This window comes from Marmota flaviventris, chromosome 6 (assembly GCF_047511675.1).
Source record: "Marmota flaviventris isolate mMarFla1 chromosome 6, mMarFla1.hap1, whole genome shotgun sequence".
NCBI lineage: Eukaryota > Metazoa > Chordata > Mammalia > Rodentia > Sciuridae > Marmota > Marmota flaviventris.
This window is the reverse complement of record NC_092503.1, coordinates 124,756,733-124,772,628: the sequence shown is the minus strand read 5'-3', so window position 1 is coordinate 124,772,628 and position 15,896 is coordinate 124,756,733. Positions and strand designations below refer to the sequence as shown.

Here is a 15,896-nt window from a genome sequence, read left to right as displayed (position 1 = left end):
CTTTAATGTAATAAGTTCCATATTACTCTCAAAAGTATAAAATATTAAGTACCCACCAATGATCAATAACTAGCTTTAAAAATACATAATGTTGGGAATCTTCAAAATGATATTTCACTTTGCAACTATGAAAATGTCTGGGAAACATTACTAATGTGTAATGTTTCTACCTGAAGGTGTCACTGGGCACCTGAAGTTCCTTCTCTGAGTAGTTCCTAAATGTCTGATATGAATATAGCTTATTTACCAATATCTTTTTCTCCAGTGGAGAATGTTGATCTGCAGCAATCCTAGGGTCTTTAGATGCTTTAGCCCAAGCCAATCTGGAAGATTAAAAAGCAAAGATAGATTAGAATGTGGGAGATGTTAACATATCTACTTACATATTGTCTGGGTCAAAGACCCTAAATATTTTGGCCAAGACTAGGAACATTTCTCCCACAAAGAGAAAACCTGCTAATAGGCAGGACTATACAGGCAGTGGGGAGCCAATGCATTTCTATAGTGGAGAATAATGAATGCTTTTTTTTTTTTTGAGAGAGAGAGAGAGAGAAAGAGTTTTAATATTTATTTTTTAGTTTTCAGCGGACACAAAATCTTTGTTTGTGTGAGGATCAAACCCGGGCCGCACGCATGCCAGGCGAGCATGCTACCGCTTGAACCACATCCCCAGCCCAATGAATGCTCTTTTAATAAGAAGAGAATCTTTCCTTTCATATGAATTAAAAGCATACTTCTCTTCTGGACTCAATGTGAACCATTCTGAATCTTGTATCAGGGGTTTCAAGAGGGAAGAAATAGGCTCCTTGGTGACGTGTTGTCCAATTACACTTATTTCAGATGGCTCAGTCCCCTGGCCTCTTTTGTCTTTTGATATAATTCTAGACTCTGGTTTTATCAGTTCATTGTCTTTCTGCAGTTTCTTGGGCCGGTCCCTCTGTGCCTCTATCAGTACATACAGCATCTCTGCTCTCTAAAGTTTTGTACTGAAATTCTGTTTTTATTTGATGGTCCACCCCTCTGCTTGTCCTCCTTATGTTGGCAATCATCCTTCACCCTAAATGCATTACGAGACCACTCCCTGTTGAACCCCGCAGGATGGGAATTTACGGTTACTCTGGTTTACTTATAGGGCAGGTTGACAGCAACACAAGTGAAGACTACCAACTTTCTATGTGTTGTCCCTGAGTTTATGTGTCTAGCCTGAGTTTACTGTGAGGTCATACCTAAGCCATTGAGGATGCCTGATATATATATCTCTGTGCCCTTTATAGCACTGATGATTAAAGGCATGGACATTAGAGGTTGACAAGGCTAAAACTGAATCTTAATTCCATTACTTCCTAGTTATGTGACTCAGGACAATTCATTTAACTTCTCCCTAGGTCAGTTTCCTCATTTATAAAAGATATAAGACCAAAAACTACCTCTCGGGGTGATAAAAACAAATGTAAATTAGATGTAAAGAGACTGACATAATGCTTGACGTATAGGAAGTTCTCAGTAAATGGTAAATGGTAGCTATCTGTCCTTCACAAGTCAAGCCTCTGATTCTTTTAATATTTATTTTTTTAGTTGTTGATGGACACAGTATCTTTATTTCATTTTTTATGTGATGCTGAGGATCAAAACCCAGTGCCTCACGTGTGCTAGGTGATCACTCTACCACTGAGCCACAACCCTACCCCCAAACCCCCAATTCTTTTTTTTTTAAATTTTTTTTTGAGAGAATTTCAATATTTATTTTTACTTCTTGGCGGACACAACATCTTTGTTTGTATGTGGTGCTGAGGATGGAACCCGGGCCGCACGCATGCCAGGCAAGCACGCTACTGCTTGAGCCACATCCCCAGCCCCCTGCCCCCCCCCCCCCCCTGCAATTCTTCATGAAGTCTTTCCGGTCTACTTTGTCAGTGATTTCCCTCCTCTAAACACTATTTCTACAGCTCATTTGAAAATCAACCATGATTTCCATTATGATGTGATATGACTTTTAATATTTTGATTTTGAAATTTAGGCTTATAAAAGATGGGAGCTATAATTTATATCTAAAAATATAATGACTTACCTATATTATTGGAGGAGATATCTAATATTTGGTCTCATTGATTTTTTTTTGGTACTGGGGATTGAACCCAGGGGTGCTTACCACTGAGCCACATACCAGCCATTTTTTATATTTCATTTAGAGTTAGGGTCCCATTGAGTTGCTTAGGGCCTCGCTAAGTTGCTGAGGCTGGCTTTGAACTTCCCATCCTCCTGCTTTCAGCCTCCCAATCTGCTGGGATTACAGACATGTGCCACTGAAACCAGCGGTCTCACTGACTTTGAAAGCACATTCTTTTTTGTCTATGTGTACCTAGCTTGAGATTTAATAAAAATGGCATCTTTCATTTTTTTGTACATACTCATACAGTACATATCTAATACAGTACTTAGTCTATAATTCCAAATTCTCAAAACTCTTGATTTGGTTGCTGATTACCTCATCACGTAATATCTAAGAATCTTTTTCTTATATTCACCATAATATTGTATTTACCTATCTTTTTATTAAAGCATTTACCAGTCTTCCTTGAGGTTTATAGACATGTTTGTTTATATGTCTGACTCAGGGTCTCCCATTTTGTACTTACTAATGCACTTTCATTGTGCTCTAATTATTCTTTTGTGTTAGTAAAAACACGTTTCAACTTTGTAGTCCCAGCCTCACTGAAAACCTGACATAGGTTTTCAATATTCACTATAACATTGGTCTACATCTTTTTATGAGAGCATTTAGCAATCTTCCCTAAAGTTGATGAGTGTTTATTTTATCTGTCTGATCTAGGCTCTCATATGTTATACTTATTAATGCATTTTCATTGTATTGTTCATATGTATTTATATGGTACTGGGGATTGAACCCAGGGGCACTTTACCACTGAGTTATATCCTCAGTCCTTTGTATTTTTTATTTTGAGACAGGGTCTCACTAAGTTGCCCAGGCTGGCCTTAAACTTGCAATTCTCTTGTCTCAGTCTCCCAAGTTGCTGGGACTAGGTACATGCAACAGCACCAGGCTTCAACTGTGTTCTAAGTTCTCAGATTTCAACTTTGCAGCCCCAACCTCAGCTCAAAGCCTGGCATAGGTGTTTAACAAATAATGCGCAGATTGTAAGCTTTTGTTCAGAAAAAGCCATATCTTATAATGCTTGTATTCTTTTATTGCATTAGGCAAGTATTAAAATAGTGGGTGTTTGCTGGATATCAAACTATAAAGGGCAAGATGGTGAACAAGGATGACTAATTTCAATTTCCACTTTGAAAGGAAAAAGACACACAGAAAAGCAAAAATAAAGACTGCCTACCACTGAATGTGGTGGTCGCACACCTGTAATCCCATCTATTCTGGGGACTGAGGTGGAAGAATTCCAAGTTCAAGGTCAATTTGGGCAATTTAGCAAGACCCTGTCTCAAAATAAAAAATAAAAAAGACTGGTTACTATAGTTCAGTGATAGACGTTCTTAGGTTCAATCCTTAGTGTCATCAAAAAAGAAAGAAAGAAAACAAAAACACTTGCTTATCATCATGGGAAACACACCTCCTTTGTAAAACAAAATAACACTTCCAGAGTTAAGTGAATATGGGCTTGCCATTCTACAGTAGCTTGCCAAGAGTCTTAGCTCCTTCACCATGAAGTCATATTGCAGAGATATGTAGACAGATGTCTTTCCTAAGGAAATATCACAGCTTGTGTCCTTCAAAAGAGAAAACAGTAATGACTTCAGAACTTTTATATGAAGGAGCTTAACACTGCTATGAGATTGGATAGTGCTGGGAGGGCTGAAATGGAACTAGGAAACTCATCTAGAAGCTGCCCCATCGGGACAAGTTTCTATTTACACTATAGGCTAAAAATTTTCTACAGAGACTTATTGTTTTATAAAAGGGAAGAGGAATGTCAGCTGCCACCCAAGGAATGAAAAGGATGATTCAGAGTTGGACAAAAAGAAAGTAGGGGAGGATGGAAGACAGTCACAAAGCAAAAAAAAAAAAAAAAGTCTTATGAAATCCTACCAAAGGGGCGCTCTTGACTAATGCTAGCCTCCCTCAGCTGGCAGAACCCTAGGAGAAAGGTGCCCCATCTCATCTGTTCATTACCTCCAAATCCTGAGCTCCTTCCCAAGCGACCCATTCCATCTCTTATTCCTTTCGTTCCACGGGGACCAGGCATCTTCCTCTTTCTTCACTCTCACCATTCCCTGACCCTTAAAAAATGGACTCACCCCTTCCAAGTGCCCTGAACTCCCCCAAAAGAACACACGACGCACGCTGACTGCAGCCTAGGCTAGGCTAGGAGGGCCCAGGCAACACTACAAATCCCAGAACGCTTAGCTTTGTTTTTAACCACTGCGCAGTCTCAAAAGAGACGTGCCCGCTGAGGAACGACAGGAGTTGTAGTTTGCTAACCCAATCGAGTAGGTATTCGGTTAAAAAAAAAAAAAAGTACATTTTTAGGGGGACTACCCCCGACCCCGTGACTAGGTCTCTTTAGGATACAAAGCAGGAAAAAAAAATCCCAGGACTGAGTCCTAGAGGTCCAGCACTGGTTCCTCGTGATTCTTACTTGACGTCACAGTTTCGGGCCGAACGTGGAGTGAGACAGCTACCTGTCGGAGAAGTTCTGCTTCTTCCCTAATTCAGGAGAAGGTTCGCGATTAATTATGACATCTGCGACTGATTATGACGTCACGGGCCAAGCGAAACGCTAACGTGTTGACGCTCTAGCACACCACGCGCTCGCTGCTCCGCAGTCGGCACAAAACCGGCGCTCTAGCCTACGGAGTTAGTGAGTCCCTTTGCCGGTCCCAAGAAAGGTCCCAAGTCCCTCAGTCCTTAACAGCCGGGGGAGTCCCGGCCTATGGGCTCCTTAGTAGCCGAGGCAGGAGGCGTGTGTGAGGGAAGGGTGAGGGTTCTCCATATCTGCTTTCTGGGGCCGAAGAAGAATGATCCCTAAATTGAAAGGAGTTTCCGCTTTATTGTTGGTTTATTAATAAACTTTGCGTTCCCTTCCTAGCCCTTGACCTATTGTCCATCATGGACCACGCCAGTACCTGCTCTAGCTTTCAGTCGGACTTGGATTTCTGTCCGGATTGCGGCTCGGTCCTGCCTCTGCCCGGGGCTCAGGATGCGGTCACCTGTATTCGCTGTGGCTTTTCCATCAATGTGCGGGGTGAGAAGATCCTAGGCATTTGTTCCAGCCGAGGGCCCAACTTGGAAGGGTTGGAGGCTGGGGATCTCGAGACTGGGGGGGGGGGGGACCCGGGGGGGGGGGACCCAAGAGCAGAAGTCGGGCTCTTGTACATTTAGTCCAGCAAGGAAACGGAAAGAGGCCTCCGGGACTAATTGGGAGGGTAATTCCGTCCCTCGGCCCGGTTCTACAATTAGTTTTTACTGCCTGTACAGACTTTGAAGGGAAAATCGTGAAGACCTCAGTTGTATTTAACAAACTGGGGACAGCCTTGCCTATGTCGGTGGAGGAAGGACCTGAGATCCAGGGACCTGTGGTAAGTTACTCCAAGATCAAGGACTGGCTCCATAAGAAGAGTGGGAAAGTTATGGAGGTGTGATTGCAGAGATCTGGAGTTTTTGTACTCAATTCCATGAGATTCCCCCCCCCCTTCTTTCCTTTTTCCTCTCTAGCTTCCACCTATGAGAGAAAATATAATCATTTTTAATTTTTTGAGTTTGACTTATTTTAACAGAATGCCCTGAAATTCCATTCATTTTCCTACAAATGACATAATTTCATCTTCTTTATGACTTGAATGAATAAAATGCCATTGAATACATACACCACATTTTCTTCATTTTTTTCCTATATTGAGCACCACCTAGGCTAGTTCCATAATTTGGTTATTGTGAGTTATGCTGCCAAAAACAGGTATGCATATATAGCTATAATATGATGTCTTTAATTCTTTAGGATAGACACTAAAGAGTGGGATAGCTGGGTCACATGGTATTTCCAATTTCTAGTCTTTTGAGGAACCTGCACATTGATTTCCATAGTGGTTGAACTAATTTACAACCCCACCAACAGTGTAAAATGTTCCTTTAACCCAATATTCTCATCAGCCTATTGTTTGTATTCTTGATGGCTGCCATTCTAACTGGAGTGAGATGAAATCTCAGTGTAGTTTTGATTTGCATTTCCCTACAGTGTTGAACATTTTTTCATATATTTGTTGGTCATGTGTTTCTTCTTTTGGAAAGTGTCTATTTTAGTTCATTTGCCCATTTATTAATTTGTTATTTAGTTTTTTTTTTAAATATTAAGTGGGCTTTTTTAGTTCTTTATGTATTTTGGGTATTAATCCTCTTTCAGAAGAATAGCTGGCAAACATTTTTCTCATGTAGGTTCACTCTTCACATTCTTGTTTCCTTTCCTGTGCAGAAGTTTTTTAATTTGATGCATCCCACCTATTATTTCTTGGTATTATTTCCTGAGCTTTAGGGAGTTTTGTACACAATTCTAAGAGAGAGCAGGTGTGGGGGGGGGAGGTTTTTAGATGAGGATATCTGAGGAATATGACAGCTTGACTTCTGTGAAAGGTAGGGAGGTATGACTAGGCCTTCCTAATCCACCAGTTTCTCTCTAGGTTGACAGGCGCTGCTCTCAGTGTGGTCATGAGGGAATGGCATACCACACCAGACAGATGCGCTCAGCTGATGAAGGACAGACTGTCTTCTACACATGTACCAACTGCAAGTAGGTATCCTTTCCTCTCCCTCTGCCCGTTCAAACTCAAGTGAGACTTGTAGTACTAAACAATTGTTTTATTTGGCTCCATCCCTAATAGGGAGATTTGTGGCCTTTTAATTTTTTTTAAATGATACTTTTACCCCTTTTTATACTAAGTGAACTGAATCTTGTAAGTTATTTAAAAGGAAATTTTAAAACACAGGCAGGTATTGCTTGGTGATCAGTATGTTATGATGGAATCTTCAAATGCAATCAAAGTAGTTTTCTTTTGGTGAGAGACATGCATGAAGTAAAGAACATGGGCCTGGTGCATTGGCATTCTCCTGTAATCCCTGCTACTCTGGAGGGCTAGAGACTAAGACAGGAATTGAAGTTCTAGGCCAGCCTTGGCAACTTAACAAGACCCTAACTCAGAATAAAAAAGGGACTGGTGATGTAGCTCTGGTAAAGAGCCTCTGGGTTCAATCCCCAGTACTTTAAAAAAAAAAAAAAGAATAAGGAAAAAAACATGGGCTTTCTAAATAGTTTTAAGAAGTCCTCTTTGTCTTTGCTGTTCTGCAGTTTCAATACAGTATATCAGATATGGCTTTCTTTTATTTATCCTGTATAGTTTGGGATTTATTAGACTTTCTGAAGCTGAGAATTTTTCATCAACCTTGGAAAATTAACAGCTGTTATCTCATTTAACATTGTTTTTCTCCCATGTTTTCAATTCTCACTTCCTGAAGGTATAATATGTTATAAAATTTTCTCTTGTATCATCCATTTTTATTATCCTTCATATTTTATCTCATTTCTTTTTATGTTGCCTTCTGGATAATTTCTTCAGGTCCCTCTAGGTCACTAATTCTATCTTCAATTTATTTCAGTTATTGTTAGTTACTATTATTGATTTCTACTTAATTATTTTTTCAAATATCCTCATTTTAAAAAATTTTCACTCCTTAATCATATTCTAAACTTCTCCTTTTATTCTTGCTTTTCTTTCATTTTTTTTGATCCTGCCTGTTAACAACCCTTGCTCCTTTTTTTCTTTTTCTTTTTGGGTTCAGGGATTGAACTCAGGAGCACTCAACCACTGAGCCACATCCCCAGCTGTATTTTGTATTTTTGAGACAAGATCTCACTGAGTTGCTTTGCTGAGGTTGACTTTGAACTCATGATCCTCCTGCCTCAGCCTCCTGAGCCACTGGGATTACAGGTGTGAGCTACCATGCCCAGCCATTCTTTAAATGTATGTTAAGTAACATTACACTTGTTTTTTCTGAGTCTGATAACCACAATTCTTGTGAGTCTGATGCTGCTATCTGCTATTTCTGCTGGCTCTCTCAGTGCTTTTTTGTGGAATACCCCAGGGGGTGGGGTGACGCTGTATTCTCAGCATTTCTTTCTTCTTTTTTTTTTTTTTTTTTTAATTTCATTTTTTAAAGCTTTTATTTATTTATTTAATGTGATGCTAAGGATCGAACCCAGTGGCGCATACATGCTAGGCAAATGCTCTATCACTGAGCTATAACCCCAGCCCGCATTTGTTTCTTTTTCAAGTGCCTTGAGGCATTACCAAGTGGGGATCGCTCTACTTTCATTTCTGTGGCAGTGCTAGGAATCAAACTCAAGGCCTTGCCCATGTTAGGCAAGTGCTGTACCACCGAGCTACATGTGCCCAAATCCTAGAATCACTATGATAACTTCTTGGCTTCATATTTTTAGGAGCATGCAAGTAATATCAATTTTAGCTGCTTATTCATGTAAAGGCCAGCTTATAGAAGAAATTCTTGCAATATTTTCTCTCCTCTATCTGTTGAGGCAGTGAAATTCCTTTCTTATGAACAGAAGTATTTAATAGGGATGAAACCCAGGGCCTTGCATATATTAAACATACTCCCTAGCACAGGCCTAAACCCCAATCTGAAGTTTTTAATTTTTTATGAGGCCCGGTTTATTTATTTTTTCTTCTATGAAGAGTGCTAAGAAAATCTTCACATTTTTTGATTAATAATAGATATTAATTAATTAATAATTAGATATTAGTATTAATCCCAGCATTTTCAGTTGTTTTAAAGTTGGAATTGGAAGATTGTTTAAGGGAGCTAGTTCTCTACAATGCACAAATAAAAGTCCTTTCCTGATTATTTTATTGATTATATCATCTCATATAACTAGAAACTCTTCCTTTGGTTGAATATTACAAGTCCTTTCTTTCTTCATAGGTTTCAGGAAAAGGAAGATTCTTGATCTTTTTTTCTGGGCAACTCTACAGTACATCCTCTTCTTCCTTGGAAGGTGAAGGATATTGGTTCTTGTCTATCTCCTCTGCAGTGTTTTGCTCCCAGAGAATAATCAGATCTTACATGGGGACTACCATTGGTCTCCCACCTACTACTATCCCAGTTGAATTTATTAAAGTTACATTTTTCTATAAAACCTGAATATATGTGTAATTTTTAATGTGTCTTATTTCAAAAGGAACTTAAATTAGCTTATTAAGGAGAAAAATACAAGGGCAAAATAATGAAACTGCAGGAGTGAGGCTAATGCAAAAAAGCAATTATAAGCCCAGCACATGCCTGTAATCCCAGGAACTTGGAAGGCTGAAACAGAAGTATTGCAAGTTTGAGGTCAGCCTGGGTAACTTAGAAAGACCCTGTCTCAAAAAATAAAAAGGAATGGGATGTAGCTCAGTGGTAGAGTGCCCCTGGGTTCATTCTCCAGTATTGTAAAAGAGAAAAAAGCAATTTTAAGTATTCCCTACGTCTAAATCTGTTTGGTTCCTGATTATAAGGAAACAAAAACTGGGGGTTTGGATAATGAGAGATTCAACATAAGATTTAACCAGATCTATTTGACATATAAATTTAACAGACAACAAAAAAATTAGATACCCAGGGGTTGGGCACAGTGGTGCACATTAATCTCAGGGAGGAGGCTGCGGCAGGAGGATTGCAAGTTTGGGACCAGCCTCAACAACCTAGGCCCTAAGCAACTCAGCAAGACCCTGCCTTAGAATTAAAAATGAAAGGGCAAGGAATGTGGCCTGGTTGGAGAACTCTCCTGGGTTCAATTCCAAATTACTGTCCCCCCCACATACAAAAGATACCAAGGGATGCATGGGCATTTCGGAAAGTTTTGTTTCATTGACTCTTGAGATTAATATACATTCATTGTAAATAGACTCATATAAAATGAAACAAAAAGTCGAATTCAAAGGAATCCCACTTCCCAGAGATAGTCAATATATATGTGTTTATATAGGTATGTGTGGAGATCACATTTTTAAAAATGGGCTATGTAGTATACATGCTGAATTTTTCTTTTCCCCAAAAACTTTCCAGAGAAACAAATGCACAATACAAAACATTCAAATTTTGATTCTGGGAAACAGCATCTCTGCATTCTTCGATATAAACTATGACCAAGGGACAAGAGTAACAATGATTTCTTGTAGTTCTATGGTCCTTCATATATTCACAGCTCTTAAACATCACACTATCTTGTTTGATTGATCCTCACAAGGTGCAGATGGGCAGGGCATTCTTCCTCACTATACATTTGACTGTTCTGGCAGTGGACCCCCTGACCTCTCTGGAAATTTCACACAAATATGTTTCTACCCTACTTTAAGCCTTTCTATGGCTGGTAACAACAGGCTGGATAAAGTTCTCTTAGCAAAGCATGCAGGGCCTTCCATGAAACCACTGCTTAACTGTCAAGCCTAATATGGCACTCCCCCTACTCCCAGTAGTATTAAACCATAATGTATAGTATAAATCAATGTACACACCTACTACTTTATAAGCTCTCTACCTAAAAACAAAATATGTCTGCCCTCCGGTTTTTCTTTTACCACTTTCTTTTGCTCCTTGAAAAACGTGCACATATTTGTATAAAATGATATAACTTTCTCTGGTTAATGTAGAGAATCAGATGTGACTGCATTACTATTACTGTCCTTGATGGAGTCTGCCTGCAAACGGGATATTCTGTCAAGGTATAGATAGGTAACAGCGGACATGCTTGAGGTGTCTGCTGTCCTTGGGAGGGCCTGCTCGCAAACCAGAGGCTCCCTCAAGGTTTAGATAAGGTAACAGCGGACATGCTTGAAAACGAGGTGTCTGCTGTCCTTGGGAGGACTTGCGTGCAAACGGGATGTTCTGCCAAGTGGGCTAGGAGGGCGCTAAGAAAAAATTTATTATCTGTTTTTAACAAGAGCAGAGCTCGACATGCTCCAGGCCGAGAGTAGATTAGCCATGAGAAGTGGGTCACTTCTGATTAGAAAGTAAAACTTCTGTGTGCTATGTTTAATTAGCTGAAAGACCTGATTCATTGATGTTGGAAGGCTGCCTTCTTTGTTCACAATACTATAAAAAGATTGCTTGTACACAATAAAGGACTTTTTTTTCTGCTGCTGCTTTGCTTGCTCTGCTTCTTATTTCTTTCTTTCTCATGCTGACCTGCAAGTGAATTACTGCAACAGGTTAATGTACTCTTTTCCACCCCAGAGAATATGTAAGCAGTATGTAGCTAAATTCACATCATTCATCAGATTCACTAATATGTTAATATTCACTAATATGTTAATGCCTCCTCAGTGTTTTATACTTCGGTTAGTTTTGAGCATGCCTGTCTTTTTCACCAGACTGGGAGTGAAAAAGCATCTACTAGGCCATCTCCAAGGCCTAGTAGAATGGAAAAATCCAGTTTGAAGGTGTATTAAGTGCCCTCTGCTCAAACACCTACAGGCAGGGCGACAACTAGAATCCTGATTGCTTTTTCCAATTTTTTAGTTGTAGATGGACACGATATTTTTCTTTTCTTTCTTTATTTTTATATGGTGCTGAGGCTTGAACCAGTGCCTCACATATGCTAGGCGAGCGCTCTACCACTAAGCTACATCCCAGCCCCTGGATTGCTTGATTTTTTTTTTTTTTTGGCGGAGTGTCGAATCCAGGTACCAGGAATTGAACTCAGGGCACTCGACCACTGGGCCATATCCCCAACCCTATTTTGTGTTTTATTTAGAGACAGGGTCTCACTGAGTTGCTTAGCGCCTGGCTATTGCTCAGGCTGGCTTTGAACTCGCAATTCTCCTGTCTCAGCCTCCCCAGCCGCTGGGATTACAAGCATGCCCCACCCCGCTCAGCTCGATTGCTTCATTCTTAATCGTGGGTTTCCAACCGCTCCCAGGTTCCATTTTTCGTTAAAGAAACCGAGAGGGACCAATAACGAAACGAAAACTAGACAAGATTCACTATTGCACCTATTCCCCGGGTCTCTCACCCACTCACTCAAGTTTAGGGAGGGGGCGGGGTGGGGTCAGCCACTAGCATCTCAATTCCGTGCAACAGCCCCCAAGCGACCCGTCTCGCCGCACCTGGTCCGCTGCGTCTGACCCAACCCTACCCCTCCAAGCGCCCCTTTCTGCTTTAACCCGCGACTGCCCTCTTCCCACAGCCGCAGTGACGCCCCTTCCGCTGAATTTGTTTAGCCTTCTTGCAGCGCCTGCGCGCTGTCACATTAAGGAGGAACTAAACTGGCGACGCCTGCGCTTTGACGCATTTGGTGCTGGGGAAGGGAAATGCGGGACTGCAGAATGCGTCACACCCGGAAGTGGAGAGCCGGAAGTGGGGTTGGAAGGTTATCCCCACGGGTGGGGAAACGGAGGCCCTGGAGGAGGGGAAAAAAGGAGGCCGAGGATCCTTGCTACTAACCTGAATCGGATACCGATTCTCTTAGAACCCAGAGACACAGAAAAAGGGAAGGGTGTATCATTCCCCTTCCTCCCCTCCTCCTTTTCCTCAGCCTTAACCATGGCGGAGGCAGGGGCCGGGCTGAGTGAGACCGTCACAGAGACAACGGTTACCGTGACAACCGAGCCCGTGAGAAAGGCGGGGGGCGGTGCTCTTTAGGGGTCTGGGAGATACCGGGAGGGAGGGCACAGGGCTTTCGAAAGGTGAAGGAGCGACTGGGCATGGGAATCTGGGAGGTCTGGGATTGAATATCTGAGGTTGAGAGAATCGCAAGGGATTGGGGATATTTGGAGTGACAGAGATGGTGCAGGAGGCTGTTGCAGAGACATGCAGTAGGACGTCATAGTTGGGATATAGGTGTTGCTGCTTGGGGTAGTGGTTTGTAATAAAGCGTATAAATGATAAAAAGGAAATTGTGAATTAAGGAACAAGAAAAATGCTGGGAGGAAATGAAAGGTCAATGTAAGAAAGTATGGTTGAAAGCCAGCTGTAGGGGTATTTAACCAGAAGCATGCTTATTAATACATAGCTATTAAGTGCATGAGTATAAAAGGAAATAGAGGAAATGAAGAAGATGAAGGTAGTATTTTCAGAAATCAGAGGGGAGGATGTGAGTGGGAAAACAAGTAGTATATTTGCAAGAACAAGTTAAGGTGCTTTCAAAGGAAGATAATTGCACTGGGTTTAATCTCCAAATTAAGGGAGTTAGTAATAATTGTTATTAAGGATGAGAGGAAATAGGTGGATAAGAGATGGGGAAGGTGGGCTTGGGAATGAGTGAGGTAAGAATGAATGAAGTTCCTCCTTCAATGGGAAAAGGAATAGGGGAATCTGGAGAAAAAAACCCAAAGATTAGTCACTGGGGACTGAAAGTAATTTTTATGTGCTAATACCACCAAGGATGATATGGGCAGAAAGTCAGAGAAGCAACAAGGATTGTATTTTCCTTTGAAGATTTGCTGGGATCTTCCCTAGGTTAGAAATTGTGTCTTCTTTGTATACTGATGGTTATTGAGAACAGGAAATTATATCTATTAAGGATGCCCTGAGGGCAAAGACCTGTTCTATTTTATTTTCTTCCAGTACTTGGTTCCTCTGGTGCTATATCTGTGGAACTGATTGAGCTAGGGAAGAAAAGAAAGGAGATCCTCTGGGAGGGAATAGGAAGTCAGTAGGAGACTAATATGTATGCTCATGCCTCTCAACCTTAGGAGAACCGGAGTCTAACTATCAAACTTCGGAAAAGGAAGCCAGAAAAAAAAGTGGAATGGACGAGTGACACAGTAGACAATGAACACATGGGACGCCGTTCATCAAAATGTGAGTTATTGTGGGCTCAGAGGAACCCTAGAGTTTAGATTTCTTCCTGTATATCTACCTTCTAACATCCACTGGCCCCAGATGCTCACAATTCTGTCACTTTCTTGGTGATTCTTTTGGTGGTTCTCAGGGAAAAGAGGTTAAAGTTAGAAGGAAAAAGGTAGGAAGGGGCTAGAACAGTGATATATCAAGGTCTGATGGCAAGAGGTATAAGAAGTAGGAGTAGCAGGGTTTCAGATTCTTGTCTGTCTAAAGGGGCCAGGGGCAGTGGGGTGCACCTGTTATCCTAGCAACTCAGGAGATTGAGAGGCAGGAGGGTTATAAGTTTGAGGACAATCTCTATAACTTTAAGTAAAACCCTGTTTCAAAAAAAAAAAAAGGACTGGGGATGCAGTTCAGTGATAGAGTCTCCCTGGGTTCGGTCCCCAGTACCCCCAAAATAAAAGGGGTTAGTGCCTGAGTCCCTGGGAATGGGCCTGGGAAAACTGTATCCTAGAAGGTAGGAGGAAACAGAGGTGGAAGTAGGAATTTTCAGAGATCCAGTAGGAATGGCACTGATTGAACATCTTATTCTTCTTTCTTTTTAACTGAGCTCCTCCCTCCAAATCCAGGCTGCTGTATTTATGAGAAACCTCGGGCCTTTGGTGAGAGCTCCACGGAGAGTGAGGACGAGGACGAGGAAGGCTGTGGTCATACACACTGTGTTCGGGGCCACCGCAAAGGACGGAGTCATGCAACCCCAGGACCGACCCCTACTACCCCTCCTCAGCCTCCAGACCCCTCCCAGCCCCCTCCAGGGCCAATGCAGCACTAAATTCCTCTTTCCCCCATCATTCCTGTGTCTGTCTGGCCCTGAATGTATCCATGTGGCTACCTGGGGGCTAAATCCATGGTTTGATTTCTTCTTCAGCCCCCTCCTTCCCTTTTCTTTGCCTCATAGAGGGAAGAAGTAGAGGAGGGTGGACAGAGATCCTGGAATTCTGACTTGCTGCTATTCCGGAACCCAGTCTTCTGGGTTCTTCCAGCCCTCATTTCTCTTTCCAGTCCCATCCTTACCAGGGATCTAGGCATCTTGGTCCCAGTCTCTTTCCTTTGTTCTTACTGCCAAACTGCCTGTCCTGGGATCCAGTTATCTTGGCCCCTCGCACCCTCAATTTGAGTCCCAAACACTTAAACTGGGTTTTCAGTAGTCCCAGCTTTCACTGCCAGGGTCCCAGTCAGATTCCAGGCATCTCACCCCAGCTGTGCTTGTTAATCTTGGCTTAGAGCTTTTCCACTTATGCATTTATATAATCCCTAATCTTAGTCCTTGCCTATAGGATATGAGGTCTTATGGGACACTGCAGGGCTCCCAAATTTTCCCCTCCTTCCTACCCCTTCATGCCCTCAAACGGAGTTAGAGAAAGAGGTCTTTGTCATTCTCACTTCTAAGGGAAAGTGGAACAAGAAAGTCATGTCCTTTGTCCCCACCCTTTTCATTTGATGTAGGATTTTTGACAGAGATAATTTGATATTGGTCACTTAGAGCCAACTATCTTTTCAGCCTTTCATCCTTTAGCTTCAGAGCCATCCAACATATCCCAGGGGCCTAGGACCCTGGGAGAGGAAGGAAAAGGGAGAGAGCAAACAGATGGGGGTATGTACCCTGTATTACACTCCTACCCCTTCCTTCCTAGGCTTTGATGCATCTGCCAACCCAGATATCCAGCTCTCTCAGTCCTCCCCACCCTTCACTGGGACCTGGTTATCATTTTCCAGGTCTCTTGCCATGCACAGTTGCAGAGATCAGTCAAATCCATATCAGCACTGAGATCTCATTTATTGCCACAGATGCACAAAATAAATAACCCAACATCACAAAATGTGTTAAATACAGGCCCATTTATACATGGAGTGGAATGATGTGAGACTATGTATAAGGATGCATTTGGGGATGTCTGGGTGTCTCCCAGGTTGAGAAAAAGAGGGGTAGCACCATTCATTCTTTTTTGTGAGTATGTGCAGGGGAAAATTTTACAAAGGGTTTTAATAGGCAAAATTTGTGAGCACAGAAAGCAGTCACAAAAGGAAGGTAGAATA

General features: G+C 41.8%; 3 protein-coding genes across 14 annotated transcripts in view; 2 read left to right on the top strand and 1 right to left on the bottom strand.

The window, feature by feature from the left end:
• The window catches only part of LOC114080491 (small nuclear ribonucleoprotein G-like), a 29,517-nt gene extending 24,793 nt beyond the window's left edge, over window positions 1–4,724 (bottom strand). For 2 of the 6 annotated variants that reach the window (XR_011707778.1, XM_071613587.1), the window contains exons 1-2: window positions 4,612–4,724; window positions 248–323 (exon numbers count right to left, since the gene is read on the bottom strand). Coding sequence is in view for 1 of the 6 variants with exons in the window: in XM_027922111.2 (XP_027777912.2) it covers window positions 248–323; window positions 4,146–4,243 (174 nt within the window). In the remaining 5 variants the exon portion in view is untranslated. Of the gene's footprint in view, window positions 1–247; window positions 324–3,351; window positions 3,402–3,585; window positions 3,731–4,145; window positions 4,336–4,611 lie in introns of those variants that run through there. The other 4 variants (XM_071613590.1, XM_027922111.2, XM_071613588.1 and 1 more) reach the window with 4 other exon arrangements.
• On the top strand, window positions 4,445–9,180 carry Polr1h (RNA polymerase I subunit H). 7 transcript variants are annotated; one of them, XM_027922131.2, is made up of 5 exons: window positions 4,445–4,462; window positions 5,062–5,217; window positions 5,451–5,551; window positions 6,647–6,756; window positions 8,961–9,180. In XM_027922131.2, exons 2-5 carry the CDS (start codon window positions 5,082–5,084, stop codon window positions 8,983–8,985), a joined length of 372 nt encoding a protein of 123 aa, XP_027777932.2. In that variant the 5' UTR covers window positions 4,445–4,462; window positions 5,062–5,081; the 3' UTR covers window positions 8,986–9,180. The 7 variants fall into 7 exon arrangements, with proteins under 7 accessions (XP_027777932.2, XP_027777930.2, XP_071469694.1 ...); XM_027922129.3 differs by lacking the exon at window positions 4,445–4,462 and adding an exon at window positions 4,495–4,694; XM_071613593.1 differs by lacking the exons at window positions 4,445–4,462; window positions 8,961–9,180 and adding exons at window positions 4,708–4,833; window positions 7,803–7,990.
• A 3,160-nt stretch (window positions 9,181–12,340) lies between these two features.
• On the top strand, window positions 12,341–15,710 carry Ppp1r11 (protein phosphatase 1 regulatory inhibitor subunit 11). The gene is made up of 3 exons (XM_027922125.2): window positions 12,341–12,626; window positions 13,709–13,817; window positions 14,429–15,710. Exons 1-3 carry the CDS (start codon window positions 12,558–12,560, stop codon window positions 14,629–14,631), a joined length of 381 nt encoding a protein of 126 aa, XP_027777926.1. The 5' UTR covers window positions 12,341–12,557; the 3' UTR covers window positions 14,632–15,710.
• The last annotated feature ends 186 nt before the right edge of the window (window positions 15,711–15,896 follow it).